This window comes from Mobula birostris, chromosome 22 (assembly GCF_030028105.1).
Source record: "Mobula birostris isolate sMobBir1 chromosome 22, sMobBir1.hap1, whole genome shotgun sequence".
Taxonomy (NCBI): Eukaryota; Metazoa; Chordata; class Chondrichthyes; order Myliobatiformes; family Myliobatidae; genus Mobula; species Mobula birostris.
Window position 1 is genome coordinate 21,723,612 of NC_092391.1, and position 21,737 is coordinate 21,745,348.

Below are 21,737 nucleotides of genomic sequence, written 5' to 3' on the forward strand. Positions count from 1 at the left end.
GAAAAGACCAGAGTTCATCGATTGTTACACCTCTGTCCCTCAGGGAAGGAACTGAACTGTAATCAATATTTATATCTAGGAGAGGAGAACCCGAAGAGAAAGTGATCAATGGACATCAGGATATCAACTAAAACTCAACTGCTAGAGTTGTCTTCAGTTAATCAATTGCCAATAACTGAGAGAAATGAGTAAACTGTGCTACACAAGGAAGGTAATCTCTGACACAGAGAGTGAAGCTCTTTTGTATTAAGATTTCTGTCTATCACACTGAAGCTGCATTGAACACAAAGGGCTTCATCAACCCTCAGTTTTGCTTAAAGTCTCATCAGATGTCCCTCCCCATAAAAGCAGTCAAAAAGCATACATGGAACCCCTCCCAGCCCAATCCAACAACCCTCTGTGCCTTTGCACCTCGCAGACCATGCAAACACAAAACACTGGAGGAACTCAGCAGGTCAGGCAGATCCATCGATGGCAATGGACATTCGGTGTTAGGGGGCGAATCCCTCTCGTCTGGACTGAGTGGAGGGTCCAGAACCCTCTCACTCTCACTGTCTGCAGAGTTCCTTTCGTCAGTGTCATCTGAGACATGCTATCGCTCAGTCGACCGTACCGAAGTAAATCGCTTGGCCATTGCCTCGTTGCCTCTTGTGGGAACGCGCCATGCAGGATGTCTAGTACAGCAGCAATCACGCTTCAGAAGTAACTTATGAGAACAAAAGCTAAAATGTCTCAACCCGAAATGTTGGCTGTCTCTTTCCTGCTGCAAATGCTGCCCGGCTCACTGATTTCCGCGATGGTCGGCATGGTAGCGCAGTGGCTATATAAGGCTTACCAGCGCCAGCGACCCAACTTCAGTTCTGCTGCGACCTGAAGGAGTTTGTACGTTCTCCCCGTGACCGTGAAAGTGTTTCCTTCCACATTCCAAAGACATACAGGTTAGAGTTGGCAAGTTGTGGGCATGCCATTTTGGCAGTGGATGCATGGTGACTATTGCGGGCTGCCCCAGCGCATCCTCCAACTATTTTGGTTGTTGGCACAAACAACGCACTTCACTGTACGTTTCGATGTACACGTGACAAATAAAGCTAATACCTCTTAAACTTTTCCTCCTGCACGTTGGCCCAGCATCTTCGGTCGATTGTGTCTCCAAGATTCAGCCACTTTAGTTCCTGTGTCAACTTCCTCACCCTTCCCCAGATCACATCCTGTGAGATTCTTCACTCCAGGTTAATTTTAACTCCAAATAATGAAAGAAACTATTCAGGCAAATGACCAAATATTGTAGAATTTGAGGAGAATCTGAGAGGAAGAGAGAGGGGCAAAGAAATTAAGGAATTCCCCTCTATGGAATTTTGTACCTCAACATGATGTAGTCAAAGACACTGCAGGGAAAGGTCTGGTCTGTGTGATGTGTAGCCAGAGTGGTTGCTAAGACAGCACGTAGGGATATGGAGGAAAGGTCACAGAGTCATTTGTAAACACTCACAGAATTACAAAACCAAGAGAATAGAGGATTGGAAGCCACCTTTGACAGCAAAGGCAGGGATAGCTCCATAAACCGGATAATGTAAACCAAAACAACTTGTGGTGTTCCTGAAGTGAAATGAGCAGTGGGAATTGTATCAATGGAACAGGTCCTGGACGTTTGGGCGAAGAAGGGAAAAATATAGTGCTGGTCTGCCACCCTGTGGGCAACATGCATATTGCAAACATTCAATAAACGGCCTCAAGGATGAATTCACTATTACTTCCTACCCTTCACATCTACAAGAGATTCCAAATTGTTTTACAACCAATAAAGTATCATTGAAGTGTAGCAGTTGTTGCTTATAATTAAGAGAAACATACCCATCAGTTTGCACACAGACATCCACAGTGACCTAACGTACCAATACCAAACCCAATTCTTGCATCAAGTCTCGAAATCACCGGAATATCAGAATTTCCAAGTTCATCAAACTTCTAAAGGAAATACTTTTCCAATCCTGACAAGTAACAGACATGTTCGCTCCTCCTGATAAAATGTTCATTTTTTCCTTAATCCATTGGTAAATCTGAATACTTTACACTGAATTCCCCCCCAGATTACAGACTCACAGAATCATTCAGCATGGAAACAGGCCTACACTGAACTCCTGATGTATCAGCTTCATCAATCTCTTGTTTTGTTTCCTCTGGTATCACCACATTCACTGTGTCCTCTCCCCCAACCGTCCCCCAACCTGTTAACAGTACTCCTGCCACCCACTCTCACTCATGTTGAAGTCTTCACCTTCTTAGATAGTCTCTTGCGTGAAGGATGCCTATTTTGACTGGGGTTTCGGGCTGGCCGGTGAGACCGATGTGGGGCATACACATTTTACCACAGGTAGGACGGAAGTTGCTTGATACATCAATGACCAAGGTTGGCCACTGTGGCCATTGTAGGTTCCCTCACAAGTGCCACCTGAGACAGGTATCACTCAGGCAACAGTACTGAAATCATTGCCATATTGCTTTGTGCTGTGTACAAACTCGCTGCAGTGTTTACTACGACAATGAACACATTTCAGATACAATTTATATAGTATGTAGTTCCTGCCACGCCGCGTTTGGCGTATTGGGCGGCAACTTTGCCGCTTGTCTGTTTTATAAGGCCGAGTTGCGAGCTCGATGCTCAGCCCAGCACGGGCGAACCTTGTGCAAGGAGCCTGCCAGATTCGAACCCAGGACCTTTCGCCCTGAAGTCTGGTGCAGGTGCTGTGACACCACCAGCACTGACTTAGATACAGTTTATTGGCTGTAAAATATGTTGGAATCAAAAGCTAAAAACTTCAGGTGTCTGATACCTGAAGTAAAAACAGAAAATGCTGGAAATACTCAACAGGTAAGGCAGCATCCGCGGAGAGATAAATAGAGGTGATGTTTCAGGTCAACAACCTTGCATCAGAATGCCCTATAGCAAGTGCTACATCACGTTAAGACGTGGTCTTCAGCTGCAATGCACAATAGCCCAGAGTTATTTCAATTATCACTTGCTACCAGAACAATTTACATTGATGCTCTGTCTTATGCATAGTAGAAACACTTGTAAAATGCATCTCTAGAACGTTATTAATGCCGAACCACACCAGGAAATATTGCTAAAGCACTGGGTGTAGAAGTTGATCGCTACAGCAAGCATCTTCAACGATTGTCTGTCATGCATTACCTTTTGCCCAGGGACCCACTTGCAAGTTGGGGTGCGTCAAAGGCAGTCTCATCCGTACTGGTTTTCCTTTCCAGCTGATGCTTTCCTTTGCTGAGTGTCCCCAGATCATCATCACTCTGGTCCTCCAACCCTAAGAAAAAGTAAATGCACCAATTCAGGCATGGAAAGGTTGGGATCAGTAAATTTAACAAGTGATTGCAGAGACTCTTCTTGGGCTTGGGCCATGCTTCGAGCAACCACGAACTAGATTGTCATAAAGAGCAAGAAATGCCCTTCAGAGAGCGGATTCCATTTCGTTTATTTATCACAGGTACTTCGAAACATTGACACGCTGAAATGCGCCATTTGTGTTAACAATACAACGTCAGGGTGTGCAGGGGGCGGCCCTCAGGAGTCACCACGCATCCTGGCGCCAATTTAACATCCCTGCAATAACGGCAGAACAGCAGCATCAAAACAACAGGATAGCAAGACCCCTCCCTCCCTCCCACTCACAACCATACGTAGACAGTCTTCCAGTCCCTTGGTGGGTGGGTCTCCAATGCAGATACTGGGCCTTTGGCTTCCCCAGTGGATTCACAGATGGGGCTACTTCTCTGCCAGTCCACCTCACATTCCCATTTGGGTTAGACTTGTACATGACCCCTATCTTCAAGGTCTATCCCCTCCAAAATAACCAACAAGTCAGCATGATGTGTGTACAAATGCCAAAGGCTGCTGCACCCTCAGCAGCTTGGGGGGAAATGGATTAGAGAGCAGAGAACTTTAAAACAGAGGCACGAAACACAGCAATGGAACTGTGCAAGGAAAATGAGGAAAGCAGCTGGGGCCCAAGTACATAACTTGTCCTACCTTTGTCTTCATCCAGCAATCCGTTGCTTGACTCCCTGGGGCTACAGTTGAGCTCGCGTTCTGACCAGGTTTCAGAGTCACTCCACAGGAAGTCATCACTCTGAGACGAGGGACTACGCAGCAGTTCATCCACGAGTTCCTTCACTTCCAGGTCAGTTTGATTCTCAGCACGCTTGTCCTTTGGCCTATCAGCTTCTACTCGACCTAGCTCCTTGTGCAGAGAGTTGGGCAGGAGACTGAAATCAGTTGGCAGGCTTGGCAATGTCACCAGGGAACCACCTGGCACACCTTGCCACTCCGGTCCGTTGCCATGAGCCAACATGGCTGCAGTATCAGGTCGGACAGGACCATCCAAACCGCCCCGTTCCCATTCCTGGGAGCTGTCTCGGCCTCCAGGACCCGGCATAATCCCTGTCTCCATTCCCAGTCTCCTTGCCTCATTCTCAATACGGCTGCTGAGGGCTGTGGCCATGGAGCGAAGGGCCTCGAGGCGCTGCTTCCTGTCCCTGTACTGAGAACCCTTGCAGGGAGCGGGGCTGCAGTTCGGCTGCTGCTCGTGGGCTGCGAGGGATCGGCTGGTGATCGGTGAAGAAGAAGATAGCTTTGGTGAGTAAGCAAGCGGATCCAAATCTTGAACTCTCAGTGGGTTACACTGGCCAGGCAGTGAGTTACACGATGACCCCATGAGGTTTTTCAGCTCCTGTCGATATGACCCACTTGGGAACAAAACACGTTTTGATATCAGGCAGGAAACAGCACAGCTTAGTCAGACAACAATCATCTTGCCTAGAATTATACTGTAAAACTGCTGCTGCATTACATTACCATTGCAAAAGTCAAACAAATTGCAGATGTTGGAAACTGTAAAGGAGAATGCTGGAAACACTCAACAGGTCAGGCAGCATCAGTGAAAAGGAGCTAATGTTTCATGTCGAGAAATCTTTGTCAGAATTGAGAAAGAGAAAAAATAATTATGTCGTAGTTCTGATGCAGTGTCTTCAGCTGGAAACGTTAACTCCATTTCTTTCCACAGATACTGCCTGATCTGCAGAGTGTTTCCAACATTTTGCCTTGTAATCCCATTCCCCACTTTGGCTAGAGTTCTTGGGACAGGCTCACGCCCAAAGGTTTAGGGACCCCAAATGTCATTGTACTCTTTTGGGAGTTTGTTCCCTCCATGTGGATAAAGGTGCTGGCCATTATCACAAGGAGCAACACACCCAAATTGCTGGAGGAACTCAGGAAGTCAGGCAGCCTCTACGGAGAGGAATAAACCATCAGTGTTTCAGGCTGAGACCCATTCCTATCAAATGGTCTCTGTCTGAAACATCTACTGTTTACTCCTCTCCATAGACGCTGCCTGACCTGTTGAGTTCCTCCAGTATTTTGTATGAGTCGCACTGGGTTTCCAGCATCTGCAGAATCTCTTGTGTTACTGTCGCAGAGAGCAAGGATCAGGAGGATCTCCATTGGCATTCCCTGGAGAAAATCAGATGGATCGGAGACTTGTCACCTTGACTGGAGAAGGGGAATACAATACTGCGAATGCAGCCAGGGTCCTGGTGCCACGGATCTACACTCAGGGAGTCCCGCTGGCTCGCTGGAACTGCAGTGACCAATCAACCCCTCCAGTCTGTTCCATCATTCAGTCAGGGAATTGTCCGACTCCACCCTCTTTCCTTGTCAGTTTCCCTTCAAGTCAAACAAAAGCACTCTCATTAAACTTGGTCCCCACTTTTGAAGCTTTCCCCTCAGAACACTAAACGGCTTTGACAGTTAAGGTCCAGTTTTTCATTTACCTGTGGGAAGAGGCAGTTTCTGCATTCACCCCCGAAGGTGCTTGTTCCATTCGTTTCCTTCAACTATAAATCCCCGTTTGGGGAAATTCAAACTAACTATTGACCCCAGTAATCCCCTCAGTGTGGTCCTTTGTTCAGCCGAAGAGGAAACGTCAAGTTGTCCTTGATAGATCCCCATTCCATCTCCTTCCTGATACTTCTCTCCACTTGCATAAAGGGTTGTGAACAGATTTCACAAGTGTGTCAGGGTTACGCTGGAAACCCCTGCTGACTAGAGCTTGATGAAGGTTCACAGGGGCCTACAGAAATCTTTGTTTTTTTTAAATCTTTTAATGTTGAACTGGTCCCCATTGCATTACCCTCCCCCATACTCACAGAGTCTGCCGAACCTCTGAAGGAGACTGACAGAACGATTATTAGTAGAAGCCTGTGTAGGGAAGGAGATGGATTTGCTGGAAAGTGTGTGACTTTAGATCGTGAGGAGGGTGGGGGCAGGAGGTGCGGTCAGAGAAGGAAAGGTTTGGAGGGATATGGGCCAAACACGGGCAGACCAGATGAGGTTAGTTAGGAATCATGTCAGGGCAAACCATTTGGGCCAAAAGACCTGTTTCCTCTCTGTATGACTGAGCGGGAGGGGGTATGAGGAAATGGAGTATAACTGGATGCAGGAGTGGGCGGGGGGGGCGCAGGGATAATGAGAGGCGAGAGGGTCTCCCCCAGGGTAATGGGAGGCAGGGAGGGCCCCCGAGGTAACAGTAGGCAGTGGGGAGGCCCCAAGATTACGGTGGCGAGGGGAGGCCCCGAGATAACAGTGGACGAGGGGAGGCCCTGAGATAACGGGGGAGGGAGTGAGGGGGATGGCACTGAGGTAACAGGAGGTGAGGAGCTAGGAGAAGATACTGTGGGATGAGGGAGTGGAAACTGAGGGAAGAGGAGAGGTTGATACTATCCATCCTGAAACTGTCCCCCGCTCCAGTTGACCTGCCGCCCATTTCAGTCTGTTGTGCTACACTGAGGAACAGCCTGACACCATTTCCCTGCTTCGGTTGACCTGTCACCCCTGTTTCGGTCTCTGTCGTGTTGTACCGAGGCACAAATCAGTCACAGCTACCGCTTCCTCAAGTGACTCTCAACAATTGTGCTCTACAGTCATGGAGCAAGGTAAAGAAACTTCAGTTAAAAGAGAATTAAATCAGACAGAAGTTTAATTACCTGATAGACTCGTCTGAAGGCTGTGGCTGTGACTTGACAGGCCATAGGTTAAGGTTTTTTTTCTGGTTGAGAATCAGACTGTTTCCAGCTTCAATACAGATAGTCCACAAGGCAATAAACTTGTCAGCTCACCCCAGGGGAGGTGCGTTTTCTGTAGCCCCACCAGGCTCTCAGTGTGTGCCAATGTAAACACCATTGATTCATTCACAACCATATGGACAGATCCTCCCTGCTTCCACAAGGATCAGCATTATCCCTGGCCTTTGGTCAAGCCTGCTAATGTCTCACTGATGGTGTACAGCACCATTATCACAAAGAAAAGCAGACAGCTGCCCCAACAGCCTAACCGGACAGTTATTCCTTGCCCAAAGTCTCAAATTATTTGGTCATCATTAAACTGCATTTTCTGGGAGCTTGTTGTGCACATTCTCTTTGACCTACTATCATCAGGAAGGAGGTACAGGAGCATCAGGACTAGGACTGCCAGACTGGGTAACAGCTTCTTCCCTCGGGCAGTTAGACTAACGTAAACACTTGCACCATCAAGGTCTTGTCACGAGGACAGCGAGCTGTTTACTTTTTACTGTTTTACTGTAGTGTTTACTGGTTACCTGTGCTGCACACAACTTGCATCTTGGATTATATTTTATTAACTTATTTACAGCAATATTTTGGTTTATGTGCTGTGTGTGATATATGTATTGCCGGTGCACTGTGGTCCGGAGGAACGTTGTTTCATTGGGTTGTATAAATGTTCAGTCAGATGACAATAAACTTGACAATTTGGTTGCCATTTTCCCCACTGAAGAGACAACCTTGCAGAAATGCTTCATTGGCTCTGAGGCATTTGGACCATCCTGGACCTGAAAGCCATTGTGGTTTTCCATTGCTTCAACATGAACCATTTGGGCATCTCAGCCCAGATCACACCCCAGTTCCACAAGCAATCAAAATGCATAGCAACATAATCTGCAATATCACAGGCTGTTGGTGATTTCCACCAGAAAACAGGCAGCCTTTGCGCATCTCACAGCCACCTGTGCTTGCTGTATGTCTTAACATGGAGTGGACAGCAGGGAAAGAGGTGATTTGGCCAATCAAGTCTGTGTGACCAGACACTCGTCCTGAACCAATCCTATTTCATTCTTTCTGCATTCTTCTCAATTCCAACCAATCCCACTCACTCTGCCCTCCCCAATGCTACAGAATAGAGGCAGTTTACAGAAACCAATTAACTTACCAGCCGGCGTCACTGGGATGTGGGAGGAAATTCCACGAGGTCACAGGAAGAACATGAAACTCCACATAGGCAGCATTGATTGAACCCAGGTCACTGGAGGTAAGAGGCACCAGCTGCCATCTTAAATCCATCTCCCACCTTGGTTTCATATTCCTTGATCTTTTTGCTTAGCAAAAATATATGCAGTGCAGTTCTGAAAATTTCCGTTGATGGGAACTCGGAAGCTTTTTGGGGAAAAGCAAATCGCCTGTTCTCGACGACTTTGTTGCAGAGTGGGCACTCTGAGCTGACCAGCAAACAACGGGGAACTGAACCAGGGCAAAGGTGAGCGAGATTCTGAAGTCAGGATTACCCAACTATGTAGGTGAAAAATAGAACCGGGGTCAGTTGATGGGAATGCATGGAGTATATGAATAAACTCTGCTTGGGCTTCCAGCTGGGTACAGGCATCGATTTTAACCAACTCTGCCATCTTCATCAGGGATGAAGTATAATGTGGCAGGGAAGATTACTGGGTAATGGGAGTACTCTGTGAGTTGGCATAAATTAGTTGGGCTGAAATGGGTCTCCTATTTCATAAAGAAATGTGAAATTCAATGAAGTGTGGTCCTTTCAATCCTCTAAGAAATGAGACAAAGCATCCAGCCTTTATAAAACACGTTAGACGTCATTCAAATTAAAAGAGCACTCACTCAGAAAATGGTGATGTTTATGCAGAGAGGTAACAGAGCTCCCTCAGGACTCATCTGGGGAAATGTGAATTGGTAAGGTGGGGGCTACAGAAAGTTAGCTGGAAGATCATGATCCTAAGCCCCTATGGATTCACATCACCATTCTCAGAGCTAGAATTGGACCATACCTCACCCTCAACCAACACTGAAGATCATTCACTTCCTTCTGCTGTCTGAAGCCATGTTAACTTACACGACATAATATCATGGACCACGCAGTCCTCACTTCTCTGGCTCGTTCCTACAGCCAACGATACATCTTGTAACCTGTTAGCCGGGTACTAAGACAATTATATCTCAACTGCTGACATGGCTTTAGCAAACTCTACCTTTTCTCCAAGTCTCCAGGCTCTGGCCTGTCCCGTGTTGGTGTCTGATTCTTCGTCAGCTGTGTCGACCCCAAGCTCTTTCCCTAAAGGATGGAAAAAGTCCTGTAACCAGTTGCAAGCTCCAGTATGAGAACACAGTGCACAGAGCTCCTGGGTTCTTGTCAAACAAACTCTCCAAGTGAAGTCACCATTCCATGAGGGATATTCCGATCCTCCTGTCTGTTCCACCATTCAGGTAGAGCAGTTGTCTTTACTTCAACACCACCGGTTCACCTTGGTCATGTGACATGTAATCGAAAAGACAATCAACTTACCTTGCAGTTTCATGTCAGAGCCTGGCTGAATGAGTAACCTATAGATTTTTATCATGAATCGTTTTTTTTTGATATTACACTTCAACAAAGTCTAATTTTAAAGTACCACTTCTGGAGTCACCAACTATAAATAATAGTTTCCCCTTACAGAATCATTTAACCTTCCTGAACAATTAGATCACAGCTTATTCTTTTGCGTCCAAAACACAATTTAATTTATAAACCTGCTCTTAACTGTCCAACAATGAAAGCAGTTGTATCCTCAAACATCTCCAGCCACCCCACAACACTTGAAATACTAGAATGGCAACACACACAAATCGATGAAGGAACTCAGCAGACAGGCAGCATCTATGGAGAGGAATTTAACCTCCCCGGCACAAAATGTCGATTGTCTGCTCCTCTGCTTAGATGTTGCTTAACCTGCTGAGTTCCTCCAGTATTTTGAATGTGTTGCTCTGGATTTCCAGCATCTGCAGAACCTTTTGTGTGTTTACAGGATGGCAGTAGCAGGAGGCAGCATCTAGTGGAATGAACATCACTGGATGCAGTGAACAGCACAATAGACGGGATTCCCATGCACCAACCCACAAAGTAACCCCTGGATGAGAGATTATTGTCCCATGTCCATTGTCCCGAGCCCAAATGACCCAACACAGGACAGTATGGAAATCAGAAACTGACTTGTGACTTCTCCACGATATAAAACTAATGAACATCGATTTCTCCATCTGGTATAAAATTTCTCACCCCCCCCATCCCACACTTTGACCTTTTACCCTTCTCACCTGCTGATTACTTCCCCCCGGGTTCCCTCCTCCTTCCTTTTCTTTCATGGTCCAAACTTCTGTCCTGTCAGATTCCTTCCTCTCCAGCCCTTTACCTTTCCTACCCACCTGGCTTCATCTATCACCTTCCAGCTAGCCTCCTTCCCCTCCCCCCCCCCACCTTTTTACTCTGGCATCTTCCCCCCTTCCTGAAGAAGGGTCTCAGCCTGAAATGTCAACTGTTTATTTACTTCCATAGATGCTGCCTGACCTGCTGAGTACCTCCAGCATTTTGTGTGTGTGTTTCTTTTTATGGCTCTGTCTAAGTTACTGAAGGACAGGGGCCATTCAATGGTTTATTAACTGCCTATTTTTTACTTCACTCTCGGAGAAAACCTCTCAGTGGTGCTTCAGGTCCAGTTAATCCAGCTAATATAAAAAGGGACATATTTTAATTGACATAACCACCAAGAATGTTGGTTTTAAACACCCTTCACTTTTATTGCCCATGGAAATCAATGGGACTGATGTTGGATGGTGCATAACCTAGTTCCAAGGGAGTTCTAAGGGAATTCCGCGGGAATCTTGGCAGTGTGTTGGTCGGGTTGGTCGGGTGGTCCCATGCTGAACAGGGGAAATCTGTCTTGTTCAGAACAGTGAGCTAATGAATGAGCAGGAAGCCTCCAGCTATCCTTAGCCATAGCAGCAAACTACAGGGAAAGAATTCGATCAATAAACTGCCAGAATAACTCAGTGGGGGCAAAGAGCAACCAAGGCCAGAACGAGCACTCACCCCAAGGAACTCCGGCACCATTGGGCGGCTGGTGACTGAGAGCAAGGGAGACCAAGGATGAGGAAGATGGTGTCAACACAAAAGGCATCCGTTAGTCTTGTGAGACCATGGATCTGCACCCGGAAAGTCTTCACTCTCCAGGGCACAGGCCTGGACAAGGTTGTATGGAAGACCAGCAGCTGCCCATGCTGCAAGTCTCCCCTCTCCACGACACCAATGTTTTCCAAGGGAAGGGCATTTGGACCCATACAGCTTGACACCAGCGTAGTCGCAGAGCTATGTGTGATTAAGTGCCTTGCTCAAGGACACAACATGCTGCCTCGGCGTCAACACACACCAGCACATTCTGTCTTGGGCATCAGTGCCAGGAAAATGCAGATTCACCTCAGAGAGCTCGATGGGTCAACCACATTGGTTGGGAAACTGAGTCACACGCAGGACAGACAGGGGACTGGGGAAACAACTGTGTTCTCAACACAAACCGGTGGCCTCTGAGGTCCTCAGAGGCCGATCAACTCTCAGTTAGTGAAATTAGGTAGTGGTGAAATTGTGTACAAGGGGTAGGAACTTACTGGCCATGCAGAACTTTTATATCCTTCCACAGAGTTCTGAACAGGCAGAGTGTCCTTCTGGCTCCCTTTCTTCTGTCTGGAGACAGCCTCCTTCTGTTTTCTATAGACTTCCTGCAGTCCCCTCTTCTTCATCTCCATGGCCTGCTTTACTGACTGTTTCCTTTCACTTTCCTTCCTTTTGCGCTTTGCCACCTGCCTGCTCATGTACTCGCGGACCTCATCTGCGTTGTAACTGCGAGCCGCGGGGGACCGTCCCCGCTGTTCCCGGTTTTCCACTTCAGCTTTGTTCTGCTCTGGGCTGGAGGAACCTACTCTGTGCCCTGCAGGCGAAGGTCTTCTCTGAACTCCTGAATAGGGTTTCCGTTTCGTGGCGCAACTTTTTGGTGAGCAAGTGCGCCAGTGTCTTGGGCCACCGTGCTCATCTTCATGTTTGTCTCCCTTAAGAGTAGCAAGGTTCTTCTGAGTATCTTCAAGCTTTTCCTCTACGTTTGCGCTTTCATCTCCCATCTTCCAAGTGAAGCTCGAGTTCATTCCAGCAGTCTTTCCTGACTGTAAACCGGCCAAGGTTCCATCTACCTGAATGCTCTCCAGGCCTGGCTGTGAACTGACTAATGTCCCCGTTCTTGTGGAGTTACCACGTTGATCATCCTCGTTCGCCACATAAAGTCTTCGCCTGGGATTCCTTTCATAAGATGGCGACCTTGCACGTCCCTTGGGGTATTTTACTTTCTCACCTGTTATATTAAACAAGAAATTTATAAGAAGACGGAATTTATATTTAAGTACTGCACAATACACAACGAATGTAAAACAGTAACACAACACCTGTAACAGAAGTGGAGAGTGAGTAAGGGAGAACGTCTCCAGGGTTGAGAGTACTCGCTTCTTCAAAATATCATTAAAAGGATTAAATATATCATAACATGAATTCCTACATTAATAGCAGATTTAAAAAATTTCTATACAGGGTCTATATACTACACTCAAAGCAGGGCAAGTTCCAACACAAATCTCCACCTCATACCTGCTAGGTAAATGTCCATCCAATTAACTTCTGCACAGTGCATTAAAAGTAATGTTGAGAAAGCAATTCTCACTGCGTACAACACCAATTTGAGCATTCTCTGCAGACTCAGAGGGATACCAATTCACTCACTGGTATAGCATTCGGCAGGATATTTTGTGGCCCCTGTGAATGAGAACTGTGAATGATTGCTGAATGCTTTTGATGGCATTGAAGATACTTCACGTAAAACTAAGGCAGCTTCTTTTAGTCTAAGACTGAACATTCCCATTCACTTTTTAGCATCAGTCTGATGTACAAACCAGTGCAACAGAGGATGTTTTATTTAGTTGGAGAATCTAGGATCCAATGAAGAGCTTCAAAATAAAGGGGCATCCCTTTAAAACTGTGATGAGGAGGAATTTCTTCAGTCAGAGGGTGTTAAATCTGTGGAATTCATTGCCAAGGATGGCTGTGGAGACCAACATATTGGGTGTACTTAAGGCAGAGATTGATTGCCTCTTGCTTGGTAAGGTGATTAGGGATTAAAAAAGAAGGTAGAAGAATGGGGCTTTAAAAAAACAATCACGAATGAACAGCAGAGCAAATTCTCTGGGCCAAGTGGTCTAATTCTGCTCCTATATGTTATGGTCTTTTAGAACCCAAGAAATCTTCTTTAATGGAAGGCACCACTTAGTTCATTTGTCGTGTGCCATGCCATATGATGTAAACAATCATGGTCTATCCAGGACCATGATTGTTCTTGGCAAATTTTTCAAAAGAAGTGATTTGCCATTGCCCTTTTCTAGGCAGTGGCTTTACGAGACAGGTGACCCCAGCCATTATCAATACTCTTGAGACCGTCTGCCTGGTGTCAGTGGTCGCATAATCCAGGACTTGTGATATGCACCAGCTGCTCTTACGACCATCCACCACCTGCTCCCATGGCCTCACATGACTAAACAGGTGCTACACCTTGCCCAGGGGAGATCTGCAGGCGAGCAGAGGGAAGGAGTGCCTTACACTGCCTTTGGTAGCAATTGAAACAGGTCAAAGACTGCCAAAGTCATTTGGCATATTGATGTATCAGTTAGAGCTCTGAAGGCAATTGCAACACTTATATTTTAAAAAAAGAAACAAAATAAAGCTTCATACAGCAGAAGAATAAAAATAACATGAAGGAATGATGCATACCAAGGATGAAGATGTTAACAGTCACTACATCTGTAACAGGTAAACCACTAAAGGATTCACCAGTAGACAAAGTAACTTGTTAGTTCAAATTTCAAGATTGTTTAATGTCAACAGACTCATGTTCAAGGACACTTCATCTCATGTTCTTAATATTTATTGCTTATTTATTTATTATTATTATTATTCCTTCTTTTCTATTTGCATAGTTTGTTGTCTTCTGCTCTCTAGTGGGTAGTCTTTCATTGATTCTGTTACATTATTATTCTGTGAATTTATTCAGTATGCCCACAAGAAAATGAATCTCAGGGTGGTATATGGTGACATAGATGTACTTTGATAGTAAGTTTACTTTGAACTTTGATTTCCAGTACACAAGTGTTAAGGAGAATGAAATAATTGTTACTCCAGATCCAATGCAGCACCAAAAGAACACGATAAGATAAGGAACACAATAAATATAAAAGGATAAGATAGCTTATATACATAGACTGATTTTATGGATAGACAGTTGTGAAGGTTACCTGAAAGATATTGGCTGTTGCTATCATTGGTATCTGGAGTTGTGACTGGGCTCCGTTGACGCTTGGGCGTTGGACCAAGTAACATTCTTATCAACTTCTGGCCTTGCTTCCAAGAAAAGACATCAGAAGAGGATGAACCTAGCACAGACAGAAAAGGCAGGAACTAGCTTTGGAAATATATTTGAGTTAAAGTTGAGTTTACAAATATATATATACACAGGTCCATTGAAAAACCTGCTTGCTGCAGCATCACAGATACATAGCATCATATAAGCAGCATTCACAAAAAAACAAATTTAAGCTACACACAATTTTTACAGCACAATTGGAGCAAAAAAGGCAATAAATATTTCACAAGTAATTTCTCCCTAGCTCTCTTGATTTGTACACTGCCACGACAGAGATATTTTAAAGGAATTAACAATTCACCACACTCCAAGCAATCTTGAGACCTTCAGCTAGCACGGTCTCAGGAATTGAAAATCCAAAACAATGCAGATGCTGGAAATCTGAAGTAGTGGAAGAACCAGTCAACAGGTCAAGCAGCACACACCAACCAAGAGACTGCACCGGGGTTTCTGATCAATCAGTGAGATACACGTGAGTTGTGGGGTGCTTCCGGCACTTTCCAGGTTTATAGAAAAGCTTGCTCATTGATGTCAATATTTTTCTTGAGAGGTGGGGGTGTCAGGCCACAGTTTTGGAAGATTTCACATTTCACAACGTGAAGCAAGAACAGAAAGTGATGCAAGTATTCAAATCAGTTCTGTGGAAAGAGAAACCAGTTAATATTTCAGATCAGGAATCGTTTGAACTATATTGGCCCAGACATCACCCCTCAATTGCCCACATCTAATGTAGTTATATCCTTTTGTCCAGGGCTCCAACAGAGAAAATATTTTCCTTCTGTCAACTTAGCGGACTCTTGGGAGGTAGAAGGAATGTGAATACAGACGATGGAAGGTTTTAGTTTTGGAGGACAAGGAATAGAAAACGGGATACACACACACACACACACACACACACACAGAGTTGGAGGAAATCTGCGAGTCAGGCAGCATCTATGGAAGGAAATAAATAATCAACGTTTCAGGCTGGAAGTTCTGATGAGGGATCTCAGCCCAAAATGTCAACTGTTTATTGCTCTCCATAGATGCTGCCTGAACTGCTGAGTTGCTCCAGCATTTTATGGGCAGCGGTCTAGATTTCCAGCATCTGCAAAACTTCTTGTGTTTGCGTCTCTGATGGGGGCAAAAAGGAGGCAGCATTAATACTGCCATGCCCGCAGCAAGGAGCAAAGAGAAAGGAAAGGTGACTTTGAGACATCCTTATCAACTGGATCAGTAACCAAACATCAAAATAAAACAAATGGTCAAGTCCAGAAAGTAAAAAAAAATACTCACAACTTTGTCATGTAACTGCAAAACCAAACTGTAAAAAAAACACTCTATTATTGCTCCCATTAAATCCTGTGGCACTGGCAATGTGACCCCTGAACCGTAATCCATCTTTGAGCAACGCCGCTCTGACATCATGCCTGACAGAAACAAACGACCAATAAAAACACTCTGACAGTGGCAGTTACAATGATAAATGCCTCACCACAGGGTCTCAGAGGGAGAGCTCAGCATTTTTTTTTTGCAGCCGCAATCTGTTAGAAGAAATAATTTTAATGCATTTCAAAGCAGCACAGAAGGGCTGGAATACACAAAAGGGATATAATGCTCTGTGCTGCCAATCAATAGATTATATTCTGAGATTAACCTTCCCCTTTTTTCTCCTGTTTTGACCTCTCCAAAGCTGTCCAGGTACTCTGACAGTGCTGCATCTCCGCTCAACTTTGCTGTGGTCAGCAATGTGATTTTCTCTATCGTCTCTGGATATTACAGTGGAGTAACCACCAATACTGTGTCAAAACGCTGTCATCCTGCGCAGTGACTTACTCCAGGGGAAGAAAGCGATTCTGTTCGGATTCCTTTCTCCCACTGAAGGCTCAGCTCCTGCTCCACCTCCATCAGCGGTTCTGTGCTCCAAACTCAACATCAGTCAACAGCACGTTTCATTTGCAGAGTGCCTTCCACGGTGCAAAATATCCCGAGGGCAGGAGGCTTCATGGGATCGGGCCATCCGCCACGTCAGAGGGTACGGGTGTGTGTGTGTTGTTCCTCTTTGCGCCTTGTGGCACATTGGGCTTTGCAGTTTCTTTCACATTTTTGTCCGTTTCTTACGAGGCCGAGCTGCTGGCTCAACGTTCAGCTGAGCACGGATGGAAAGCATGCAAGGAGCCGGCCGGATTCGAACCCGGGACTCCTTGCCTCCAAGTCCGCTGCAGATGGCACTACACCACCAGCCGACTAGAGGGTACTGGTACGGGTGACTCACTGTGAGTGAATTGGAAAGGCAGAGATAGGACCCCGGCTCAGAGTGCAGGGTAGGTGGATTGTAAGCTACTTCTATGCTTTAATATCAAAACCCTTGGAATTGGGAAGCTATGGAGAGGTTACTGGCTTGCAGTCTAGTGTGCAAATAACTCCAATTTATAGATCAGGTAACAACATCCAAGTGTCTGGATTCCACCAGAGGTGGAGAAAGAGATGGATGGGCTGCACACAATGCCCGGAATTGGATTCATGCGGAGATCTTAGATGTTTGATTGGCTGTAGAAGATTACAGAGGTTGTATCCCTGCAGGGCCTCAAACATTTCAGACACAATATGAGGGAGCTGAGGGAATGGGATGCAGCAGGTGTGTGGATGTGCAGAGAGAGAGAGAGAGAGAGAGAGAGAAGATTAACTGATAACATCTCCTGGTCTTCAGCACATCTGCAATTGGGAGGGGCTGGGAAATTTTTCCAGGTTGTTAGCCAATTCATGGAAGAGATGTGAACATGAGGAGGGAGTCCCATGGTGTCTGTGGCCCAGGTACATGATGAGCACGCCTACACTAGCTTGGACGCTCACCTGCCTGATCCTAGTAGGAAATACCAGGCAAGAACCTGAACACAAGACCTTAAGACATTAGACAAGTCTGTGTCTTCATTGATGCTTGCTGCACGCTTGCGAGCTCAGTGGAGGGTGCTGATGCCTTTTTCTGGTGGGGGTATGGGGAGGGTCATTGCCTTGTTGCTCTTTGTATGTGGGAGGAGGGAGCTGGGGGGTCTTTGAGGTTCTAACGTTCAACTGTCATTCATTCTTTGGGGCACTCCTCTGTTTTCATGGATGTTTTGTGAAGAAAAAGAAGTTCAGGATGTATATTGTATACGTTTCTCTGACATTAAATAAACCTATTGAAACCTGTTCAAACACAGGAGCAGAATTAGGCCATTTGGCCCATTGAGTCTGCTCTGCCATTCAATCATGGCTAATCCTTTTATTCCCTCCTCAGCCTCACTCCCTGGCCTTCTCCCTGTAACCTTTGATGGCGTGTCTAATCAAGAACCTATCAAGCTCTTCCTTAAATACACGCAACAACCTGGCCTTCACAGTTGCCTGTGGTAATAAATTCCACAAATTCATCACCATCTGGCTAAAGAAATTTCTCCACATCTCTGTTTTAAAAGGATGCCCCTCTATCCTGAGGCTGTTCCCTCTTGTCCTAGACTCCCCCACCATGGGAAACATCCTTTCCACATCTGCTCTGTCTAGGCCTTTCAATACTCGATAGGTTTCAATGAGATCCCACCTCATCCTTCTAAATTCCAGCGAGTACAAACCTAGAGCCATCAAACATTCCTCATATGATAATTCTTTCATTCCCAGAATTATCCTTGTGAACCTTCTCTGAATTGTCTGCAATACCAGCGCATCTTTTCTTAGATGTGGAAACCAAAATTGTCCACAATACTCAAGGTGCCTTATAAAGCCTCGGAATCACATCCCTGTTCTTGTATTCTATACCTCTTAAAATGAATGCTAACATTGCATTTGCCTTCCTCACCACCAACTCTACCTGCAAAGTTAACCTTTAGGATGTTCTGCACCAGGACTCCCAAGTCGCTTTGCATCTCAGATTTTTGGATTTTCTCCCTGTTTAAAAATTAGTCTGCACGCTTATTTTTACTACCAAAGAGCATGACCATGCATTTTCCAACATTGTATTTCATTTGCCACTTTCTTGCCCATTCTCCTAATCTGTCTAAGTCCTTCTGCAGCCGACCCGTTTCCTCAACACTACCTGCCCCTCTAACAATTGTTGTATCATCTGAAAACCTGGCAACAAAGCCATCTATTCCATCATTTATCTACAGCATAAAAAGAAGCAATCCTAACACTGACTCCTGTGGAACAACACTAGTCACTGGCAGTCACCCAGAAAAGGATCTTTTTATTCCCACCCACTGCTTCCTACCAATCAGCCAAAGCTCTATCAGTGTCAGTAATTTTCTTGTCATACCATGGGCTCTTAACTTGGTAAGCAGCCTCATGTGTGGCACCTTGTCAAAGGCCTTCTGGAAGTCCAAATATACAACAACCATTTATCTATCCTACTTATAATCTCCTCAAAGAATTCCAACAGGTTTGTCAGGCAAGATTTTCCCTTAAGGAAACCATGCTGACTTTGTCCTGTTTTGTCCCGTGTCACCAAGTACTCCATCACCTCATCCTTAGCAATTGACTCCAACATCTTCTCAATCACGAAGGTCAGGCTAACTGGCCCATAATTGCCTTTCTGCTGCCTCTTCTGTTCTTAAAGAGTGGAGTGACATTTCCAACATGAGCAACAGCTGATCACCAATTAAAGTGGAAGGGTCAGCACCCAAAACTAGATAAATGGTCAGAAGGAGACTCATGAAGCCTCATAGATAGAGGGGGGGCTGATGGTCCAGGGGAGGTAAGGGCATCTGAGAGCGCACACTTGCTCTTCCTGAAGGCCAAGTTCATAGCAAGTGGCTTGCTTACTTCTAAACCCTCGTGTCATGGGGTCCATTCCCAGCAAGTTAGCTTGGCAGTGAATCCACAGTAAATTCTCCATAGGTTTGTCAAGCTCCCTGGCTAAGATAACGATCAGAATCCAGGGAAGGGAGCAAGACTCCGACTGCTCGTTCACTGGTCACCAGGTCTGAAGTCAGCCCTCAAATGAGCAATCTAAATACTCGTTTTATCTGAAGCAGAGTCAATACCATTAATCCCAGAGTTAAACTCAGAAGAAAATGTGCAAAAGCAGGACTAAAGTTTCAAAAAGGACTGGAGAAAGGGGCCCTATAATTTTTAATGCTTTATTCACATGTCAATTAAGAATAAGATATCATTAGAAGAAATTATTCCACCAGTTATCAAGGCTGCCTGGTTTTCAAAGAGTGCTTAAACAACACTGTGTGTGCTCTCTATAGGGCTACCTGGGTGCGGTCAGAGCTGCAAAATAGCTGGACAACTGTGCCAACTAAATTCCGGCTGCAACTGATGTGCCAGCGTGACCTTGCATCAGGATCCAAGAATAATGGTCGACCTCAGGTACTTTGCCTCTTATCAGGGTAGCAATGAGAGTTGGACTAGGTTAAAACATATTCTGGAGATGTGGAATAGAGCAAATATTAATTTCAACTGGAACCAGTCTTCAGATCTGAGGTCTTGGCCTGAAACATCGGCTGTAGTTTTTTCCATACATGCTGCCTGGCCTGCTGAGTTCCTCCAGCATTTTGTGTGTGTTGTTCCGATCTGAATGTGGATTGTAGATTCAATTTAAAGTGCAGCTCTGAACAATGATCTTCCTGGAGCTGCACACTGGGGTTGATTACAAACCAGGAACCACCCCATTCACCTGAGATATCCGCATATGAGTGAATGCAGCTCAGAGACAGCAGGTGACTAACACACACAAAATGCTGGAGGAACACAGCAGGCCAGGCAGCAACTATGGAAAAGAGTACAGTCGACATTTCAGGCCAAGATCCTTTGGCAAGACTGGAGAAAAAAAGATGAAGAGTACATTTATAAGGTGGGGGGAGGGGAGAGAGAAACCCAAGGTGATAGGTGAAACCGCGAGGGGGAGGGATGAAGTAAAGAGCTGGGAAGTTGATTGGTGAAAGAGATACAGGGCTGGAGAAGGGGGAGTTTTAGCAGTGATTAACATTCATTTTGGCTGGTTAGTGTGAAGATCTCAGTGCTTGAACATTATGTAGAACTCAAAGGAAGCATTATGAATGCATTCTAACTATAGAAATTGTCCTGTTGTAACCTTTGATCCTTAGCACCTAAAAATGTGATGTAACGTTGGGTCAGGGGCCTCTCTCCAGAGTGACTCCAAATGCTGTTAGCTTGTGTGTGCCGAATTAAAGACTTTTATACTGTCATCTGCATGTCTCTCCGGTGGCTTTCATTGACAGTCACATCAGGCTACACGGTCTCCATAGCATCCCTAGTATTGTTCGGAAAATCTTAAAAACAAATTGCAGGTGCTGCAAGTCTGAAGCAAAAGTTGGAAACATTCAGCAGATCAGGCAGAGTCCATAGATGGAGAAAAAGAGTTAACGTCCTGTCCATCCTTCCCACCTTTTCTGCCATTTAAAATCCATTCGTCCCAGATTTGACAAAGGGTCTCTGACCTGAAATGTCTCCCTTCCCATGGCTACAGCCTGCCCTGCCCTGCTTTGTATCTAAGGCATTTTCTGTTTGGCATTAGTATTGCCTTCACTTGACGTTGTGTTTGTACTCACTTTATGGAAGAAGTTGCTAGCGCGTCATCAGGAAGAGAAACCTGGGCAAAAGTTTCCCTTTCCTAACGCCAACAAAGCACAGGAAATCAACCTCAGAGCACACTAGTACTCATGGTGAATGCAGGTCGATTTTCATACAGCCCTTGGGACAACTTGAAACCAACACCATGGTCCTTGACACCTGATCTCCCATACTCAGCAAACGAAAAATAAATTAACAAATCATGACCAATAAACCATAGACCCCAAAATTACATCTTTTACATAAGAATATTAAGTTGATAAAAGACTGAATGATTACTATCTGAAGCCAAATCCCAGAATGTGGTATTATTAATCCCAAACTAAACCAAAGCCTGTTTAACCCTCTTTGGTGTTGGAAAGTCAGACACCATATTATCCAAATCTCATTTACTTATCTAACATCTCTTTGCTCTCCATTGGTAGTAGGCCTGAGCTTCTAATGGCAAATACCACACTTGAGCAAGTCAACCCAGCCAACAGTATGTTCAGAATGGCTGCCTAAACCAAAAAATGATTATCAATCTTGGATTTTGTTTTCAAC

The 21,737-nt window shown here is 45.3% G+C and overlaps 1 protein-coding gene across 1 annotated transcript in view; it reads right to left on the minus strand.

Moving 5' to 3' along the window:
* The window catches only part of LOC140186416 (uncharacterized), a 127,712-nt gene that overhangs the window by 74,362 nt on the left and 31,613 nt on the right, over window positions 1-21,737 (minus strand). Inside the window, exons 6-10 of the mRNA XM_072240683.1 lie at window positions 14,521-14,658; window positions 11,803-12,536; window positions 9,357-9,439; window positions 4,046-4,761; window positions 3,194-3,323 (exon numbers count right to left, since the gene is read on the minus strand). Of these exons, the coding sequence (XP_072096784.1) occupies window positions 3,194-3,323; window positions 4,046-4,761; window positions 9,357-9,439; window positions 11,803-12,536; window positions 14,521-14,658 (1,801 nt within the window). The remainder of the gene's footprint in view (window positions 1-3,193; window positions 3,324-4,045; window positions 4,762-9,356; window positions 9,440-11,802; window positions 12,537-14,520; window positions 14,659-21,737) is intronic.